Genomic DNA, 19304 nt, shown 5'->3' on the forward strand with positions numbered 1-19304 from the left:
CAGGCTCCCCCGTCCATGGGATTTTCCAGGCAAGAGTGCTGGAGTGGATTGCCATTTCCTTCTCAGGGGATCTTCCCGACCCAGGAATCGAACCCGGGTCTCCCGCATTGCAGGCAGATGCTTTACCGTCTGAGCCACCAGGGAAGCCCACTATCACACAAGGCTGGGTGAAAAGAAAAAGTTGTAGTCCCGGGCTTGTCCCGTTAAGCAGCATTTCTCTCCTGGTACTGCCGTCACTGATGCATACCTGTTATAAGCAGATGAACTGGAATTGTACACGCTTATGTGTATGCATTTCAGGTCTGTAGGAGGAGTGATCTCAGTCAAGAATAACACAAAAGTGCTTTGCTGTCTTTGCCTGTAGGGACTTGTTGGAGCAGGATTTCGATGGGTAAGTCTGTGGCTAGCTGGGGACCCTGTGCGTGCGTCAGTGGTGGCAGATGGCAGTGCTTGTCATCGTTGGGATCCCTCTCTCAACCTGATGGTGGCCTGAGAATGCTGGTTGGCAGTTTTGGTTGGCTTTGACAAGATAGGGGGAACTTGCCAAGGAAGTTTATTTTCCCTGAGATTCATCCCAATACCAATTACTTATGGTTGCCTACCTCCATTTTTTAAAAACACATTCACCTGTAGTTTATTTTGGTTTTTCTCAATAGAAAAGCACATCATCACATCTGCAAACAATAGGATTTTTGCTTTAGCCCCAAACTTCCGATTTCTTACAACTTTTTGTTCTCACATATTGGCTAAAACAGCCATTGTTGTTGCTTAGTCACTAAGTCCGGCCTGACCCTTTGTGATCCCATGCACTGTAGCATGCCAGGTTCCTCTGTCCTCCACTTTCTCCCAGAGTTTGCTCAGATTCATGTCCATTGAGGTGGTGATGCCATCCAACCATCTTATCATCTGCCGCCCCCTTCTCCATTTACTTTCTATCTTTCCCAGCATCAAGGTCTTTTCCAGTGAGTCGACCCTTTGCATCAGGTGGCCAAAGTGTTGGAGCTTCAGGTTCAGCATCAGTCCTTCTAATAAATATTCAGGGCTTATTTCCTTTAGGATTGACTGGTTGATCTCACTGCTGTCCAAGGGACTCTCAGAAGTCTTCTCCAGCACCAGAATACAAAAGCATTAATTCTTCAGTGCCCAGGCTTCATGCTAAAAGATGATGCTGTGAAAGTGCTGCACTCAGTATGCCAGCAAATTTGGAAAACTCAGCAGTGGCCATGGGACTGGAAAAGGTCAGTTTTCATTCCAAACCCAAAGAAAGGCAATGCCAAAGAATGCTCAAACTGCCACACAATTGCACTCACCTCACATGCTAGTAAGGTAATGCTCAAAATTCTCCAAGCCAGGCTTCAGCAATACGTGAACAGTGAACTTCTGGATGTTCAAGCTGGATTTAGAAAAGGCAGAGGAACCAGAGATCAAATTGCCAACATCCACTGGATCATTGTAAAAGCAAGAGTGTTCCAGGAAAACATCTATTTCTGCTTTATTGACTATGCCAAAGCCTTTAACTGTGTGGATCACCACAAACTGTGGCAAATTCTGAAAGAGATGGGCATACCAAACCACCTCACCTGCCTCCTGAGAAATCTGTGTGCAGGTCAAGAAGCAACAGTTAGAACCAGACATGGAACAACAGACTGGTTCCAAATAGGAAAGGGAGTACGTCAAGGCTGTATATTGTGACTGTGCTTATTTAACTTATATGCAGGGTACATCATGAGAAACGCTGGGCTGGATGAAGCACAAGCTGGAATCAAGATTGCCGGGAGAAATATCAATAACCTTAGATATGCAGATGACACATATGCAGAAAGCAAAGAAGAACTCAAAAGCCTCTTGATGCAAGTGAAAGTGGAGAGTGAAAAAGTTGGCTTAAAACTCAACATTCAGAAAACTAAGATCATGGCATCTGGCCCCATAACTTCATGGCAATAGATGGGGAAACAATGGAAACAGTGGCAGACTTTATTTTTTTGGTCTCCAAAATCACTGCAGATGGTGACTTCAGCCATGAAGATGCTTACTCCTTGGAAGAAAAGTTACGACCAACCTAGACAGCATATTAAAAACCAGAGACATTGCTTTTCTAACAAAGGTCCATCTAGTCAAGGCTATGGTTTTTCCAGTGGTCATGTGTGGATGTGAGAGTTGGACTGTAAAGAAAGCTGAGCGCCGAAGAATTGATGCTTTTGAACTGTGGTGTTGGAGAGGACTCTTGAGAGTCCCTTGGCCTGCAAGGAGATCCAGCTTGTCCATCCTAAAGGATATCAGTCCTGGGTGTTCGTTGGAAGGACTGAGGTTGAAGCTGAAACTCCAATACTTTGGCCACCTGATGTGAAGAGCTAACTCATTTGAAAAGACCCTGATGCTGGGAAAGATTGAGGGCAGGAGGAGAAGGGGAAGACAGAGGATGAGATGGCTGGATGGCATCACCGACTCAATGGATATGAGTTTGAGTGAACTCTGGGAGTTGGTGATGGACAGGGAGGCCTGGTGTGCCGCAGTCCATGGGGTCGCAAAGATTCGGACACGACTGAGCTGACAGCCGTTTTTATGTTCCAGCTACTGGAACATTTTATGTTCCACGCCTACCGGAAAAACCATAGCTTTGACCATACCGACCTTTGTCAGCAAAATGATTGTCTTTGCTTTTTCATATGCTGTCTAGATTTGTCATAATTTTCCTTCCAGGGAGCAAGCATCTTTTAACTTCATGGCTGCAGTCACTGTCTGCAGTGATTTCTGCCTCACCCCAAATTCTGTCTCCAAAGCTTGATTTGGCACCGGTGTGTGGAGAGCCTAAACTTTGGTTAACAATGAGAACTGAAGATGAACAGATCATAAGATTAGGAAGAAAGAAGGATTTTGGGGTGGGGGGGCTTTTCCATAAACTATTACAACCCTTATCTTACAAGATCTTAGGTATAGTTTAATTTCATTAGGAAAGTGATTGTGGACAGAGCTCTTAAAAGTCCATTTAGAAAAAAATAAGGCTCTTAATATGGCATTATGCATCAGAAGCCTGAAATAACTTTGGACTTGAAATTCTACTTCTTGAATGTTAAGTAAAGAATTCAGAATTTTAATTGTGAGGTGTTCCAAAATATATATATACAAGGATAATTATCACAATAAGATTTATGGAAGTAAAAATAATTAGCAGTTACTTAATAGGGAGTTGGTTTAAGTCATTTATGGAATATTCATATTATGGACTAGTATCAAAACACTAAAAATCATGTTTGGTGGTGGGTGGATATTCTCAATATATTGCCAAGTGGGGAGAAAACATATTGGAAAGTAACTGTTTTTGTAAGAACTTTGTGCAGAAAAATAATTGGTGTCAGGTTAAAATTTATAACTTTATCTGACTGGATATGGATCTTTCCTGTTTGGTTTTTCTGTTTTTCAGGTTTTTTTGATTGTGCATCTATTACTTTTATAATTTTAAAGAAGAATAAAGATAAAGAATAGATATTTGGGCCCCACCTTTCTTTTTTTTTAATCTGTAAAATTGGAGTGGGGCCTCAATCTTAACAATTTTTAAGGCCTCTTAAAATAGAAAATTCTTGCTGCTACTGCTAAGTTGCTTCAGTCATGTCTGACTCTGCAACCCCATAGACAGCAGCCCACCAGGCCCCACCGTCCCTGGATTCTCCAGGCAAGAACATTGGGGTGGGTTGCCATTTCCTCCTCCAATGCATGAAAGTGAAAAGTGAAAGTGAAGTCGCTCAGTCATGCCCAACTCTTAGCAACCCCATGGACTGCAGCCTACCAGGCTCCTCCATCCATGGGATTTTCCAGGCAAGAGTACTGGAGTGGGTTGCCATTGCCTTCTCGGAGAAAATTCTTACCTTTCATTTTTCAGATGTTGTCATTCTGTGCTAATGGGATGGATATCTTAGAAGACCTAGTTCCCAGTCTTTACAAGAGGAAGAAAAAAAAGATTGGCTTTAATAAAATATAAGAATTAGATGTGGTAGAATGCTCTGATGTTTAAGAAAAAGCAAAAATAAGGGAGGACCTTCAGGAAAGGTTAAAAATAGTTTAAAGACTGGTGTGCTTTTATGTGGCTTCCCTGGTGGCTGACAGTAAAGAATTCCCCTGGACTGCGGGAGACCTGGGTTCAATCCCTTGGTTGGGAAGATTCCCTGGAGGAGGGCATGGCAACCCACTCCAGTATTCTTGCTTGGAGAATCCCCATGGACAAAGGAGCCTGGGGTCGCAGAGTCAGACATGACTGAGCAATTAAGCACAGCGCATACTTCTATTTATTTATTTATTATTTAGCTGTGCAGTCTTAGTTGCCACATGCAGGATCCTTAGTCATGGCATGCAAACTCTTAGTTGTGGCATGTGGGGTCAAGTTCCCTCCCTGACCAGGGATCAAACCTGGGCCCTCTGCATTGGGAGTGCAAAGTTTTAGCCACTGAACCACTAGGGAAGTGCCTCTGTATGCTCTTAGAACAAGCCAGTGTTTCATGGCAGTCATAGGATGACTAAGATCGTGACATCCGGCCCCATCCCTTCTGGGCAAACAGAAAGGGAAAAAGTGGAAACAATGACAGATTTTATTTTCTTGGGCTCCAGAATCACTCCTGTTGGTGACTGCAGCCATGAAATTAAAAGATGCTTGGTCTTTGGAAGGAAAGCTGTGACCAACCTAGACAGCATATTAAAAAGCAGAGTCATCACTTTCCTGTCAAAGGACCGTCCAGTCAAAGCTATGGTTTTCCAGTAGTCACGTATGGATGTCAGAGTTGGACCATAAAGAAAGCTGAGCGCCAAAGAATTAATGCTTTTGAGTTGTGCTTGAGAAGACTGTTGAGAGTCCCTTGGACTGCAAAGAGATCAAACCAGTCCATCCTAAAGGAAATCAACCCTGAATATTCACTGGACGGACTGATGTTGAAGCTCCAGCACTTTGGCCACCTGATGTGAAGAGTCGACTCACTGGAAAAGACCCTCATGCTGGGAACTATTGAAGGCCAAAGGAGAAGAGGGTGGTAGAGGATGAGATGGTTAGACAGCATCACCGGCTCAGTGGACATGAATTTGAGCAAACTCTGGGAAATTGTGAAGGATAGGGAAGCTTGGCATGCTAGTCTACGGGTTCACAAAGAATTGGACAACTTAGTGACTGATAAACAGCAGACAGGATGAGATCTTTCGTGAAGCTGGAAGGGAAGGTACATTTGATCTCTTTTGAATTTTGTTTTCTAAGGTCTATTTGAAGATTCTTTACAGGAGAAATTCACAAGAAAAAGGCCTTTGATTTTATAGGTCCTCCTCCCTTCTTCACTTATCAATAACTTCATCTCATTTGCTTTATCCTGTAAATTCCATTATCTCCCCAGCAGTCTATTGCATTAAGCCTTTAGTACCTAATATGGCCTCATTTACATTGACACGTGCTTGACCTCAGCCCTTGTCCTCTCTTTGTTAATGCGCTGACAAGCACTGATATTTCTCTGGAGCATTATCATTTGGCTGTTAGCTCAGCTAATAACAGCCCTTCATTTGAACTGATGAAAGTTTATTAAATAAAAACATGCAATAGCCCTGGCAGTAATGAAGGGAGAGCGGAAGTAGCCAGCACCCTGTTCGTAGTGGTGAGAGCCTGCTGAGTCTGCATTATACGTATCGGGTTTCCTGAGGGAAAAGAAGGGGCACTTGAATGGGGCTGATCAATAGTATTAATATGTTAGCGGACTGACTTTAAGAATGGGCTTTTTCGGTGGCCTGATTTGATCGTTGTTGATTGGCTATAAGCAGGGGAGTTAGTGGGGAGAAAACATGTGTTCTTGCTTCAGGCACTCAGCCTTGCCCTTTGCAGCTTTCTTGGGAAGTCCGTCTTAAGTACCAAACTGCCAGTTAGCCCTAAGGCCTTCAGTCAGAGGCCAGACTGAACCCTGGGGAGCTGAACCCCTCTCAAGAGTCTCCAGTGAAGCTGGGATCAGGGATTCTGGCTTTCTGCTGAATTCCTAAGACCCCCTGAAACCGCCACAGTAGCCTGAGCCCTTTATTCTCCCTTGTATGTCCTATACTTTTGTGTGCAGAGCGTGCTAAGTGCTCAGTCGCTTCAGTCATGACCGACACTTCGCGACCCCTGGACTGCAGCCCACCAGGCGCCTCTGTCCATGGGATTCTCCAGGCAAGAATACTGAGAGGGTTGCCATTTCCTTCTCCAGGGGATCTTCCAGACCCAGGGATCGAATATGCATTTCTTACATCTGCATTGGCATGCGGATTCTTTACCACTAGGGCCGCCTGGGAAGCAAGTCTAAGCCATCCTCTCCTTAGGCCCTGTGTGGTGGTTGGTGTTGTGCTTTAAACACAAACGAGCAGATAACGTTTATACCTAAAAAGTGTAAATTCTATTATCGTTTATATTTAACAGGTAAGATTTTTGTGAACAGAATCCTTTGGGATCACATACTTCTCTGTTTTCTGTTCTATAGGTATAATATGATACTATATTCTGCAAGTAAAATTGTCCCTAGTTCCTCTGTGCGGCTAAATATCTATTAGGACTATAAGGACTGCAACATTCTACAAACAGTTCAGTGCTTTCCTGGGTACATCAAGGCTTTCAGACTGGCTCCTTAATCTATTAGATTGAACCATATGAAACAGCCAATATTTGATCCTTTTTGACTGGTAAAAACAGTAGTTCCATATGGTTCAAATTTCAAACTAAGACATGAAGTCCTGGTGACTCTTATTTATTTATTTAATGTGTGCTTGGTTTCTTTTACCAGTTTCTGTCTGATAAAATCTCTACTTTGGGAAATATGGTACAGCTAAATGGGAATGTTTGGTAAATGAATGGTGGGAAACATCTCTGCTTGTGTTGAGGTGGGTGTGAAGCATATTTCATTCAGACTAAGACTTCTTGGGTCCATCTGGGATCCCATGAGCCCATGGGGAATTCAGGGTGGAGGACTCTTGAGGAACAGGGCTTGAAGACACCAGTTTGCCTTCCCACAGTTCAGGGGCCCAGTGGTGCAGACTGGTGACCTGGTACTGAGTAAATCTTGGTTCCCAAGGCATGTTTCTTTTGTTCATAGCCAGAGATTTTTGGTGTTATTTAGTTGAGACTGTTTAGACTTGTATCTTGTATACTTGTGGGCAGGGACAAAATCAATTCTCTGGAATAGTCTAATTTTATATCTTACTATTACATCTGTAAGTTGGGCCACAGTAACATTTTCAGAATGGTTAGATTGTTGAACTAGAAAAATGCTTCCATAAGGAAGACTTACTGACCTATTGAAAAGTGATAGAACATTTTGGAACCATGTAATTGTCAGAGTCCTGAAGGAAATACTTCTTTTGGACTCAACAGTGGCAACACATTTGTCTCTTTTAGGTAACACTGTTGTCAAAATAAGCACTTTTATTAGCTAGCAGATGGTTTAGTTACCAGGTTGGATTCTTTGGCTTATATTTAAAAGGCTTTTCTTTTTGTTGTTGTTGGTTTGTTTGCTTTTGTTGTTTGGCTTGAACCTTAGTTCTGTTTAGAAAGTTGCTATTGTCATTCATCTTTGTGTATCTCACTTCTCCCAACCAGAAAAATAAATATCAGTGGTTTCTTTCTCAGCATTTTTTTTCAGTGAAGCAGATGTTTGAGAATGGCCAACTCTGGTGTTCCTCAAAGACATTTCCATTGGTTCATGTTAAGCACAAAACTAGATCTTTTTACTTAATCAGCTTGAGTCAGGCTGGTAGAAAACACTTAACCATGGAATAATTATTTCTAATTTAAACTAAAATGCAATTGAGAAATAGTTATCTGGGAAAGAAAATTTAAGGGCACTGTAGTTCTCATTACGAAGATTTCCTTTGTTGTAGATTCATCTCTCAAAGCAAAATTTTTTTTGGAAAACACCAGACAGTTCTTGATTGTATACAATTTATCTGTTGTATTAGTCACTCAGTTGTGTCTGACTCTTTGTGACCCCGTGGACTGCAAACCGCCAGGCTCCTCTGTCCATGGGATTCTCCAGGCAAGAAGACTGGAGTGGGTTGCCGTTTCCTTCTCCAAGTTTAACTGTACCTTTGACCTATTTCTTGAGTTATGGAAATATTTTTCAGAACTTATTTTCCTAAGTGGATTTTTTTCCCTTCAGCTGTTAATTTTGTATTGGGGTACAGCCGATCAACAGTGTTATGGTAGTTTCAGGTGAGTAGCGAACGGGCTCAGCCATGTTTAAACATGTATCCGTTCTCCCCCAAACTCCTCTCCTATCCAGGTTGCCACATAACATGGAGCAGAGTTCATGTGCTGTACGGTAGGTCCTCATTGGTCTAAATGGATAAGTTGTTAATAGTGAAACACACTGCCCTGTTCTATATCATGTGTTAAAACATTTTGTAGATGTTTGCTTGCATTCATAGTCCTAAAAGAAATATTTCTTTTCAACTCCAGAACAGATTTATCTGTATGAGTAGTTTCTCACTCTGGTGAGTTAGAACATTACTGTTCTTATTTTATTATTATAGGTGTTCTCTGAAAAAAATTCCCTGTTGATATCTATCTCTTCCCTATGCCTTCCCCATACTGATTTATTTTTGAAACTATGTGTAAGAAAGCTTCCAAATAACATCTGGTTGGTTCATTATTTAGTAATCTGTCTTCTAAGACATGGTGTGGTGTACCTGAGAGGTCATGGTGGAGATCATTTGGTCCATAAATTCATGGTATTATATCTGTGAGATAAATAGACAGCATTTTCTAGTGAACTATTTGACTGTATGTTGTCTGTTTTACTTTTCACCTGCTGTGTCTTGTCCTATAATTTTAATATATATTTGTGACATTATTCAGTGTTGTATGTCACACTTTTGAATCCAATTTTGATTATTTCTCAAAGAGTGAACCTGTTGCTGTCCACTGTAATTCATCTGCATCTTCTGAATTTCTGTTGATGTTTCATCAACCTGTTGTTTACAAAGTGCTCTGTGATCACTAAATTTAGAAAATGTGAAATAATTTATAAAATGACCACTTCCCACACATGAAAAAAAAATCCTTTAGTGATATTTTTTCATCAGTAGTTACACACATTTCTAACTGTGTGTGTTGCTCAGTCATGTCCAACTCTTTGTGACCCCCATAGGCGGTAGCCCGTCAGGCTTCTCTGTCCATGCTATTTCCCAGGCAAAAATACTGGAGTGGGTTGCCATTTCTTCCTCCAGGGGATCTTCCTGACTCAGGGATCAAACCTGCAGCTTCTGCATTGGCAGATGGATTCTTTACCACGGAGCCATTTTGAGAAAGCCCTATAGATGGATATTTAAGGATTTCTCTTCTAGTAAAGGCTGAATGTTAGGAAATACCTAAAAATCCGACCCCTCAGTATAACAGCATTAAAAGTGGTGGTTGCATTCACTGCTGCCTACAAAGTTTTGCTTATGCATAAGCTTTATGGTACAAGTTACTTAAAACCACAGAAGATAAATGTCAGGTTTCTAAACTGATGTTCTAGAGATCAAATATATGCATTTACAACTATTTTGTTCAAATTGTTTTGAGTACCTAGGAAGGTTAGAGTCGGGGAAGACACTGACTTTGCTTAGCTTCTATAATTGTAGCTTTATAAATAGACTTTTCATTTGTGAAGGCCAGGAAATAAAGCACTGTGTCTTCATACATAAATAGAGGTTATTCATGGTAAGGTTTTCAAATCTTGGAAGTTCTGAGACTATTTTTGATTGTATGTTAATTGTACTTGTATTTTGGGTCAAGAAAACATATTCAGAAAATTTGTAGTCTGCATGGTTAATAATAGTTCCATGATGGAAACAGCACTTTACTGCAAAGGCTGCATTAAAACACGTTGGAAACACCCTCTGAGGTTGCTTTATCCATGTGGTAAATAGGTTCTATTAAAAATAACTTGAGTGAGCACTCAGTATAGGCCAGGCACTGTGCTAAGTGCTTTAGCTATATTTAAGAAAAATTAAGCAGCTTTGAAAGTTAACATTGTCGTATAGTTTTATACTTGGAACATGAGCTGTTTGGGTTAAAAAAAATCTTCATGCAGATTCTTACAAGCAGATTGAGTGTGGCTGTGCAGTGGGTGGTTTTTAAGCTTAAATATCTCAGCTGGATTTAATTACCTTGAGGGATAAGGCTACATGATGGGCCAGTGGTTTACCAAATTATTTTTCATTTTCTGGATCTTGATGTCACTAAAGGTTAATGCATCCTCTTTTCTCTGCTAGAGACCCGAGTTAAAAATCCATTTTGGAGCATAAGTATAAATGAATTTGTTGTTGTTTTTCCTCCTTGGGGACACTTTGGTCATTTCGTGAGGCAGGCAGTCTTTCCATCTGGAATTGCCCGCAGCTTGCACCAGGCACAGGGTGTCTCATAGCAGGGGCTCTTGCAGGTCAGCGTGCACAGGAACTGGCAGGCGTCAGAGGGCAGAGCTGGCCCAGGGCTTGCCACTCTCTCATTCCCCGATTCTGTCTTGGTTAACTTAAGGAAACTTACTTGCTAGTGACATTTGATTATAGCACATCATAAAACAAGTGATATATTTATGGCTAGGCCATTGCCTTTTCCTCCCTATCTTAGGCTGGTTTGTATTTGGCAGCCACAGAGTTTTCTATATTCGCTCTCCCTACTCCCCTAAATTGCTGTGTATGTTAGGATAGATCTGTGATCAACATTTTTGATCACTGATGTTTTATGACTTCTACTGTCTTTTGATTGCTTTTGTATAAATGCATGATTTTTAAGGTACATGCTTATATCCATAATTACAATTACCCTAAAGTAGTGCCCTTGGTTGGGTGCCCCAGGTGGCTCAGTGGTAAAAGAATCACTTGCCAGTGCAGGAGATGCAGGAGACGTGGGTTCGATCCCTGGGGTGGGAAGATCCTCTGGAGAAGGAAATACCAACCTACGTCAGTATTCTTGCCTGGGAGATCCCATGGACAGAGGAGCCTGGCAGACTAGCAGTCCTTGGGATTGCAAAGAGTTGGACATGACTGCACAACTGAGCACGCACATGCATAGTGGTACTGGTTATTGCCTTTATCTGTATGAATGAGGACTATTTAAATGTATAACCAAATCAGGGAATAGTCATTGAACATTAATTCCTTGAGGGAGCTTGGTAGGGCTCTTTTCCCTGTTTTCACTTGTAATCATCTCTTCTCTATTTTTATTATTACTACTACTACCATTATTATTGTTAGTCTTGGTGTTTCTCTTTTCCTATACATACAAAAAGACAAATAAAATTTTATATGGATAAATGAGATTATATAATACATACTGTGTTTTTTTCCCCTCCTTTGCACTTAGCACTTTGTTTTCCAAATTCCCTGAGTCCCTCATCTTCTCCATTTGTTGTAGGTATTGCTACACCATTTTTATACATTCAGTGCTTTTTGTCTTAAATCTTCCAAATTGCACTTGACACCAAGAGAATCTCCCTCTTCATCATTTATCTTCTGTTCACCTTTCAAATCCCATTTCTTCTATCACACTGAGTCAGTCCAAGGAGAGGTGAGAACTGCTATTGTTTGCTAGTAGCTTTCATGTAAAACTGCCTTTCCCTCTGTGTGTATGTGAATATGAGAAAGAGCCGGAGAGACTTGACCATGTGTAAATATGTGTGCAGACTTAGGCTAACCAAGCTCTGACTCATAATGGCCCTAAGAATTATTTAAAGAAATTGATATAGTGTGCTTTTACTGAGTCTTAATCTTAAAAGGTAAGTTTGACTAAAAGTTGGTCAAATTATTAGTACATGAACTTCATGTAAGGATATAAAAATAATTATTGGGAAGTCAGTTTATTTGTGTCCATTGATAGGCGGTGTGTGTGGGAATAAATAGCCATACAACGTTGAGGTGCTTGAGGTGCCTTCGTGTTTATCATGATTGTTTTCTTCAGCAATATCTGCTAAACCCTTCAAGAGCAGAACCAGGCCTATCCACATTATACTCAAAGTCTCTTGTGTACTGATGAGGTTCTCACAAACTCTTTTGACAGTATCTTTGAAAAGATGAGAGTGAAAGTCGCTCAGTTGTGTCCGACTCTTTGCAACCCTGTGGACTATACAGTCCATGGAATTCTCCAGGCCAGAATACTGGAGCGGGTAGCCTTTCCCTTCTCCAGGGGATCTTCCCTACCCAGGGATCAAACCCAGGTCTCCCGCATGGCAGGTGGATTCTTTACCAGCTAAGCCAATAGCCTTTCATATTTATAATATTGTGGGGCTATTTTGTTGTCTGAATCGTTTTCTTCCGCCTCTCCAGGTGTCTGCAGTCGAGTCTTTGGAGGGCCCACTGCTCCAGGTGGAAGGACTGAGTGACCTTAGGCTGGAGCTGCACAGCAAGAAGATGAACCTCCACTTGGTTCTCATAGACGAGCTGCATCGGCACCTGTACATCAAATCCACTAGCCGAGTTGTGCAGCAGAACAAGGAAAAAGGGAGGATGAGGTTAGTCAAAAAGGCTCTTTGCCACAGCTTCTTGTGGCCGTGTAAAGCTTTAAGGGATATTATTTGTTTTCCCCAATATGGTTGTAGCTTATTTTACTTGTCTTTTTAACATACTGTCTCTGAAAATGTAAGACGGTTTTGTGATAACAAACGTGCCCTATCCTGAAAGGCTGACACTGAGTGTTTGTTCATCCGCTCACTTCACATTTCTTGTGGTCCTTTTATGTAAAGATACGTAGGAAACACTTACTGTGGGCTTTCAATGTACTCGATCAGAGAGACTCTGGTGTATCTCAGAAGGAAGAGAAAAACCCTTAAAATGATAGTGCAGTCCTTCTAATTAAGACATGTAGGCACATGAACTGAAGTTAGGAGACTGTTACTTAGAGCTGTGTATAATTCTTTTTCTGGGTTAAGTTCAGGCGAGGTTGAGTGAGAACACTTGTTTTATCCTTGGTCTGGGTGTAGTTCAGTCCTGTGATGAAGGGTCTGGGTGGACTCAGAACATTTATTAAATTAGGGGAGACCTGGTAGGGAATAAGACCAGATGGTAAGATGGTAGGACATCGGTGTTACTAACGTGTGTCAGATAGCTGTGCATGGCATGTGTCCTCCCAACATCGTTTAAAATAGCCTTAAACTAACTGAAGAAGTAAGATTCTTCAGAGGGCAGTTGAGTTGAGCTCTGTACTATTGACACTTTTTCATCGGGCTGTAGATGAGAGGAACGCTGGAAGCAGTGCATGCTGGGAATGAAGTCTGTAAAATCCTATCCTGTTCAAACCCAAATCGCCAACTTTGTGTGTGATGCTTCAGTTCAATCAGAGCCCATGACAGAGAAAGAGGAGTTTCCATCTCTTTTCTGCAGACGGGCACTGGAAAACCTTAGGCACACAAACTAAGCTATGGGCATGTACCTTAGACTTAACCTAAGCACTGGATCTGAATATAGCCTTGTTGGAGAGTCAAGTGGTGGGTGGGAGCAGTGCTAAGGAAATTCCTCCCAGAGTGGTGGTAAATAGTGGATCTAAATAGGTTTGTTCCTGTGCAAGGATTAAAAATAAAAACCCCTTCCCATGTAAGCATAAAGGAAAAAGCATTACATTGAGTTCTCAAAGAAGAGCATTTATTTGAAGGAAAGGATTTATAAAGCTAAATAGGAAATGTTTAGGAGACTTAGGCTCAAGGTTTCTCAAAAGATGCAAGATGATGTAGATTACGTAATTGCTCAGAATTATCAGCCTTCCCCCTCCACTTGAGTGGGAGAAGTGTATTTCCTTCTCTCTGATTCTTGGGCTCCTGCTTTTGCTGATTGTTAGCATGTAACACAAGGGGCCTGAAATGTGCCAGGGTGCATGCCCTGTCATGCCTATGTCACTGCCATGGTGATGTTGGTCCCCAGAGGAGGAGGAGTCATGTGGAATCGAGCCAAGTTCAGCTGAGCTGGCTAGCCTGAGTCAGCCAGTCACCCAAATGTGCTTATTATTGAACATGACTGAGATTCTGTGGCTGTATGCAGCAAGCGTGTAGCTTCTATGAAATGATAGTGGGGAGTGCTATGAATGGGATTGAGAGAGATGCAAAAAGAACTAAGCAGGAACAAAATGTAAGGAAAGTCAAAATATTGATAGGGAAATTCTTTTTTAAAACACTGAAAGAGTTGGATCAGTGATATGGAGGGAAAACTTATGAAGAAGGAAAAGATAAAATGATGAAAGAAAGATAATAGATGTGAAAGATGGAGAATAGTGATCAATGAAATGATTTTAAGTGCTGTATAGAATGACACTAAAATGATAATGTTATAGGTTGAATTGTGTCCCCTTAAAATTCATGTGTTGAGATCCTAACTCCCAGAACCTGTGACTAAATTCGGAGCTAGGGTCTTTCAAGAGGTCATTTAAGTTAAAATGAGGTTATTAGCCTGGGTCCTAATCCAACATGACTGGTGTCCTTACAAGAAGAGGAAATTTGGACACACACTTCTGAAGAGGGAAGACCATGTGAAGACTCAGTGATAAGACAGCCATCTACGAACCTGGGAGAGAGGCCTCAGGAGAAACCAACGCTGCCAACATCTTGTTCTCGGACTCCTCACCTCTGGAAGGGTGAGAAAACAGATTTCTGTTGTTGAAGCTGCCCAGCCTGTGGTACTTCGTGACAGCCCTACCAAACTAATACAGAGAGAAATAGTGGCAGTACTTAGAGTGTAAAGAAAGAAACCTACTCATACAGAAAAAAAGACCTTGGTCTGCAAATCAAAATGATTCAAGGTAAAATTAGTGAAAAACTGACTCTTAGAATCAGAAAGCTTTTTATGAATTTAACAAAGAAATAAGCACCAGGGAGAAAAATTACATTCCTTTCTCTGACAGAGATAGCTATATGCCCACCTAACCCATTCTCACCTTTATTTTCTTTTAAATTATTCATTTACTTTTTATTTATTTTTGGCTGTGCTGTCTTTGTTGCTGCGCGCAGGCTTTCTCTAGCTGCAGAGAGCGGGGGCTACTTTTTGTTGCAGTGGGTGGGCTTCTCATTGCATTGGCTTCTCTTGTTGAGAAGCACGGGCTGTAGGTGCACGGGCTTCAGGAGTTGTGGCGTGAGGGCTCAGTTGCTCTGTGTGGCATGTGGAATCTTCCTGGACCAGGGATCAGACAACAGCTTTGGCAGGTGGATACCCATCCACTGTACCAACAGGGGAGTCCCCTTTCCTTCCTTTTTTAATGACAACTCTTGTTTTGTTCATGGTGGCCATATATCCAGCAAAAAGACTACATTTTCCATTTGCTGCCATCCTTCTGTGTAACTGAAGGTGATTAGTGAGACTTCTACTTGCAAGATGTTGAGTCAGGACTCATAGGAACATTCTTCAGAGGTGCCAGCAAAGCTGGTATGCTCACTCTTTTACCCTTTACCTGCCTTCCTTTACTTCTGTCAAGGAGTTGGATTGGGGCTATTGTCTTGGACACTAGGTGACCTTGAGAATGGAAATCAGATCTTAAACTCTTTTATGACATGGAGCCTCCATTATACCTCTGAATGGGATTTTTGTATCTTTATATGACAAGAAGGAAATCCTTTTGATTTACTCAGGTCATGGCTGTTTGGGTCTTCTGTTTATATGTAGTTGAAACTAGTCCTGATAAACAGAAAGGAGCAACAGTGAGGCTCACCAGGATTTGCTTAACATAAAATACTGGAAGACAGCAGAGCAAAGTCTACAAGGAATGGAAAAGGATTGGGACCAAAAATCTCTATATCCAGCCAAGTGTACATAGACAACACAGCAACATTCTCAGATATAAAGTAACACACAATACAAACCTGGAATTCTTTTCCTGAGAAAAATGCTCAAAGATGAACTATAAGATAGGAACCACAATTAGCAGCTTGAGAACAATAAAGTTGTAGGTAGTTTGAAACTGCTGCCAGGACTGACTTCACAGCATTAAAGATGTAAATTTGCATATAAACAACTGAAATATTTTTTGTAATAGTTTGAAATATTTTGATCAGAAATATAAGCTGAAAACTCTTTTTGAAAAAGAAGGTCTGTGTGATTAAAGAATACTCTGTAACAGTAAATAGAATTTATATCCCTATATTAAGTTAGTAGAGACTGGGAAATATGGATAAGCTGGAGATGGAAAGGAATGCTGAATTCTTAAGATGAATCAGAAGGATTTTAATAATTATATAGAAAACATGTTTAATTCATTTAATTTTGTATTTATTAACCTAGATATATATAAAGATCTTGAAAAGTCAGAGAAGACGGAAGCAGATAAAACATATTCTTTATTATAGAGAATGATGTTTTAGCCAGTATTCTTGACTGCAAGTACCAGAGTCCGTCCTGGTAATAAACAAGGAAAGAAATTTAGTGGAAAGTTATCAAGTAGGTCACAGAATCTAAGGAAAGTGAGTCTCTATAGACAGGCTCTAAAACCCTGGAGGGACCAAGGGAGATGAAGCAGCTGGGTGTACATCACAGGCAAGCCACAGGAAGGGTCTGGTCGGGTTGTGACATCATGCCCTCAATTGCTGAATTTTCAAGGTGAATTATCTCTAAATGTCACTTCCCTCTTTCTTTATTTCCTCAAGATTCAAAGTGTTGTCTGGAAGCTTCCAGTTCTTGGAGCCTGAGACATGTCAACTTGTATAGCAGGAGGAAGTGCCCTCTTTTTCCTGCTGTGACTCAGATCATGGAGAGTCTCTCCAAATACAAAGACTGTTCCAGTTGTTGGTATCCAAAAGCAAACACCCAGAAACAGATTTCTACTGTAGGAGATAATGAAAGAAGTCACACAAAGGCGCAGAGAACCTAGGGCTTAATGTTCTATACAGGGCGATCCAGAGGCCGTTGAAAAAGCATGTGTACATTTTTGTGTGTAGGCATGATTGTGTGTGTGTGTGTGTGTGTGTGTGCGTGTGTGTGTGTGTGTAGGGATGGAAAGACTCCTTTCTGTTAACTGTTTTGAAAGGCACGCGTGCTTAGTTGCTCAGTCGTGTCTGACTCTTTGCGACCCCATGGACTGTAGCCCACCAGACTGCTCTGTCCATAGGATTCTCCAGGCAAGAATATTGGTGTGGGTTGCCATTCCCTTTTTCAGGGGATCTTCCCAACCCAGGGTTTGAATCTGGGTCTTCTGCATTGCAGGGAGACTCTTTACTTTCTGAGCCACAAGGGAAGCTTATTTAAATTTTCTTTATATTTTCAAAAAAAAGAATACTTAATACCTTTATAAGATGAAATCAGTAAAAAAGTTATTTTACAAACGGTTAGCCCATTTACTTCTTGCATGCATCCTGGGTTTAATACTTGGTTTGATCTTGCTTCCTTGGACACTCTAGCTCATTGGGGAGAAAATTTCAGACCCATGGGTTTTGGTGACCATATTTGTCCCTGGATGCATAAAGGGTGTCCTTGACTCTGTTGTATTATTTGCTCCCTATCTATTTTGTCTTTAAATTTTTTTCCTTTGTGTGTGTGTCTGTTTTGTTATCTTTCAGGTCTTTCTCCCTCCCTCTTTGCTTAGATGTTAGCTTCACTTTATTTTGAATTGCATGTCTTCTCTCTTGGGTTATCATTTGATACCATGACTGTTTCTGACTTCTCTACCCTCTAAATCATTCATGATTCTTTCTGTATGTTCAGTCAGATCTTAGAACGATAGAGAATTACCATGCAAGGCATTCCTGATTCATTATTCCGTTACATTTTCTCACTCAGGGCACATTATCTTCGACAGATCATTCTTAGCTGAATTTGATTTAACCAACTTTTACGAGCACCTGCTCTTTGACAGGTCCTGCACCAGCTGTTGGGTTATAGGGTGACTATATTAGTTATTAGATTTACAACTTAGAGTTCAGATCACCTCTGTTAAGTTTTAGCTTGACAATAAAATCAACCAAACGAGCTGCTGCTGTGAATTTTGGATATAGGTGGACATATTTATTATTAAATGGAGGAACAGAAATAAGTTCTAATTAAAGTGCAAACATTTAATAAGCTGTTAGCACTACTAACCTTTCTTAAAAAAAAAAAAATAAAAAGACTTCATGGCTTGAAATACTGAAATGATACACATTTTGAGTAGATCCTTCCTAGTTGGATGGATGTTTAATGGCGAGAAAGTCCTAGGGCTTATAGTGGTAGGGGCTTGTTTTTGGTGTGGTTAATTTCGCTTTATAATTTTCCGGGCATGCCACCATGTGGTTATTAAATATCAAGGCGTTCAGTTAAAATATACAGTTCCTGATTTTGTGAGGAGGGGTGCTGTCTTATTCTAGAAGGATTTATGTGTATCATCTCTTAGTTGTGAATGATTCTGAATTGATTTAAAATTTGTAACCACATAGATATTTAAAAAGAAAAGTCATTTCTATTAATATTTCTTTGAAAATAAAGCCACTTAGATGATTCATATTAATTAGAAGCCATTCACATTAATTGACAATCTAATATTTTTTACTTAAGGTAACATTGATTTATGCATTGTATGTTTCTTGTCTGCAACGTTGTATTTTGACTTCTGTATGCACTTCAGTGTGCTCATCACCAACAAATTAGTTTTCCTTTTAAAAAATATTCTTATTTATTTGGCTATACCAAGTCATAGTTGCAACATGTGGGATGTAGTTCCCAGATCAGGGATTGAATCCAGATCTCCTGCATTGGAAGCGTGGAGTCTTAACCAGTGGATCACCAGGGAAGTCCCAACAAATTAGTTTTCATCCATCACCCTCCTGTTAACCCGGTTTACCTGTTTGCCCTCCTCCTATCTCTCTTCTCCCTGGTAACACTACTGTGTTCTCTGTGGTGGTTGGTGGTTTAGTTGCTCAGTTGTGTCTGACTGTTTGTGAACCCATGGACTGTAGCCTGCCAGGCTCCTCTGTCCATGGGATATACCAGGCAAGAATACTGGAATGGGTTGCCATTTCATTCTCCAGGGGATCTTCCTGAAGCAGGGATCGAACTGCTGTCTCATGCATTGCAGGTGGATGTTACTTGTTTTGTTTCGGTTTGATCATTTGTGTTTGATTTTTATATTCCACATGTGAATGAAATCCTGAAGTTACTTATCTTTTTTACTTTTTTTCACTTACCCTAATAACCTCAAGGTCTACCCATGTTTTTGCAAATGAGGAAGATCTCATATTTTTTATTGTTGAGCAGTATTCCATTGTAGGCATATGTATACATATATACATACATAAACACAATAGAAGATGTGTGTGTATACATATATCCTCTTTATCCATTTATATGCTGATGGGCACTGAGCTGGTTTCCTTGTCTTGACCACCGTAAATAGTGCTGCC

The 19304-nt window shown here is 40.8% G+C and overlaps 1 protein-coding gene and 1 non-coding gene across 9 annotated transcripts in view; one reads left to right on the plus strand and one right to left on the minus strand.

Annotated features, from left to right (window-relative positions):
- The window catches only part of EXOC4 (exocyst complex component 4), a 791044-nt gene that overhangs the window by 43306 nt on the left and 728434 nt on the right, over positions 1 to 19304 (plus strand). For all 8 annotated transcript variants that reach the window (XM_025292062.3, XM_044947183.2, XM_044947184.2 and 5 more), the window contains one exon: positions 12289 to 12473. In XM_025292062.3, coding sequence (XP_025147847.3) covers positions 12289 to 12473 — 185 coding nt within the window. The remainder of the gene's footprint in view (positions 1 to 12288; positions 12474 to 19304) is intronic.
- Positions 4381 to 4453, minus strand: TRNAG-CCC. Its single transcript has one exon. It is a non-coding gene; the product is annotated as a tRNA-Gly (tRNA).

The sequence above is a fragment of the Bubalus bubalis genome, chromosome 8 (genome assembly GCF_019923935.1).
Source record: "Bubalus bubalis isolate 160015118507 breed Murrah chromosome 8, NDDB_SH_1, whole genome shotgun sequence".
Classification (NCBI taxonomy): domain Eukaryota; kingdom Metazoa; phylum Chordata; class Mammalia; order Artiodactyla; family Bovidae; genus Bubalus; species Bubalus bubalis.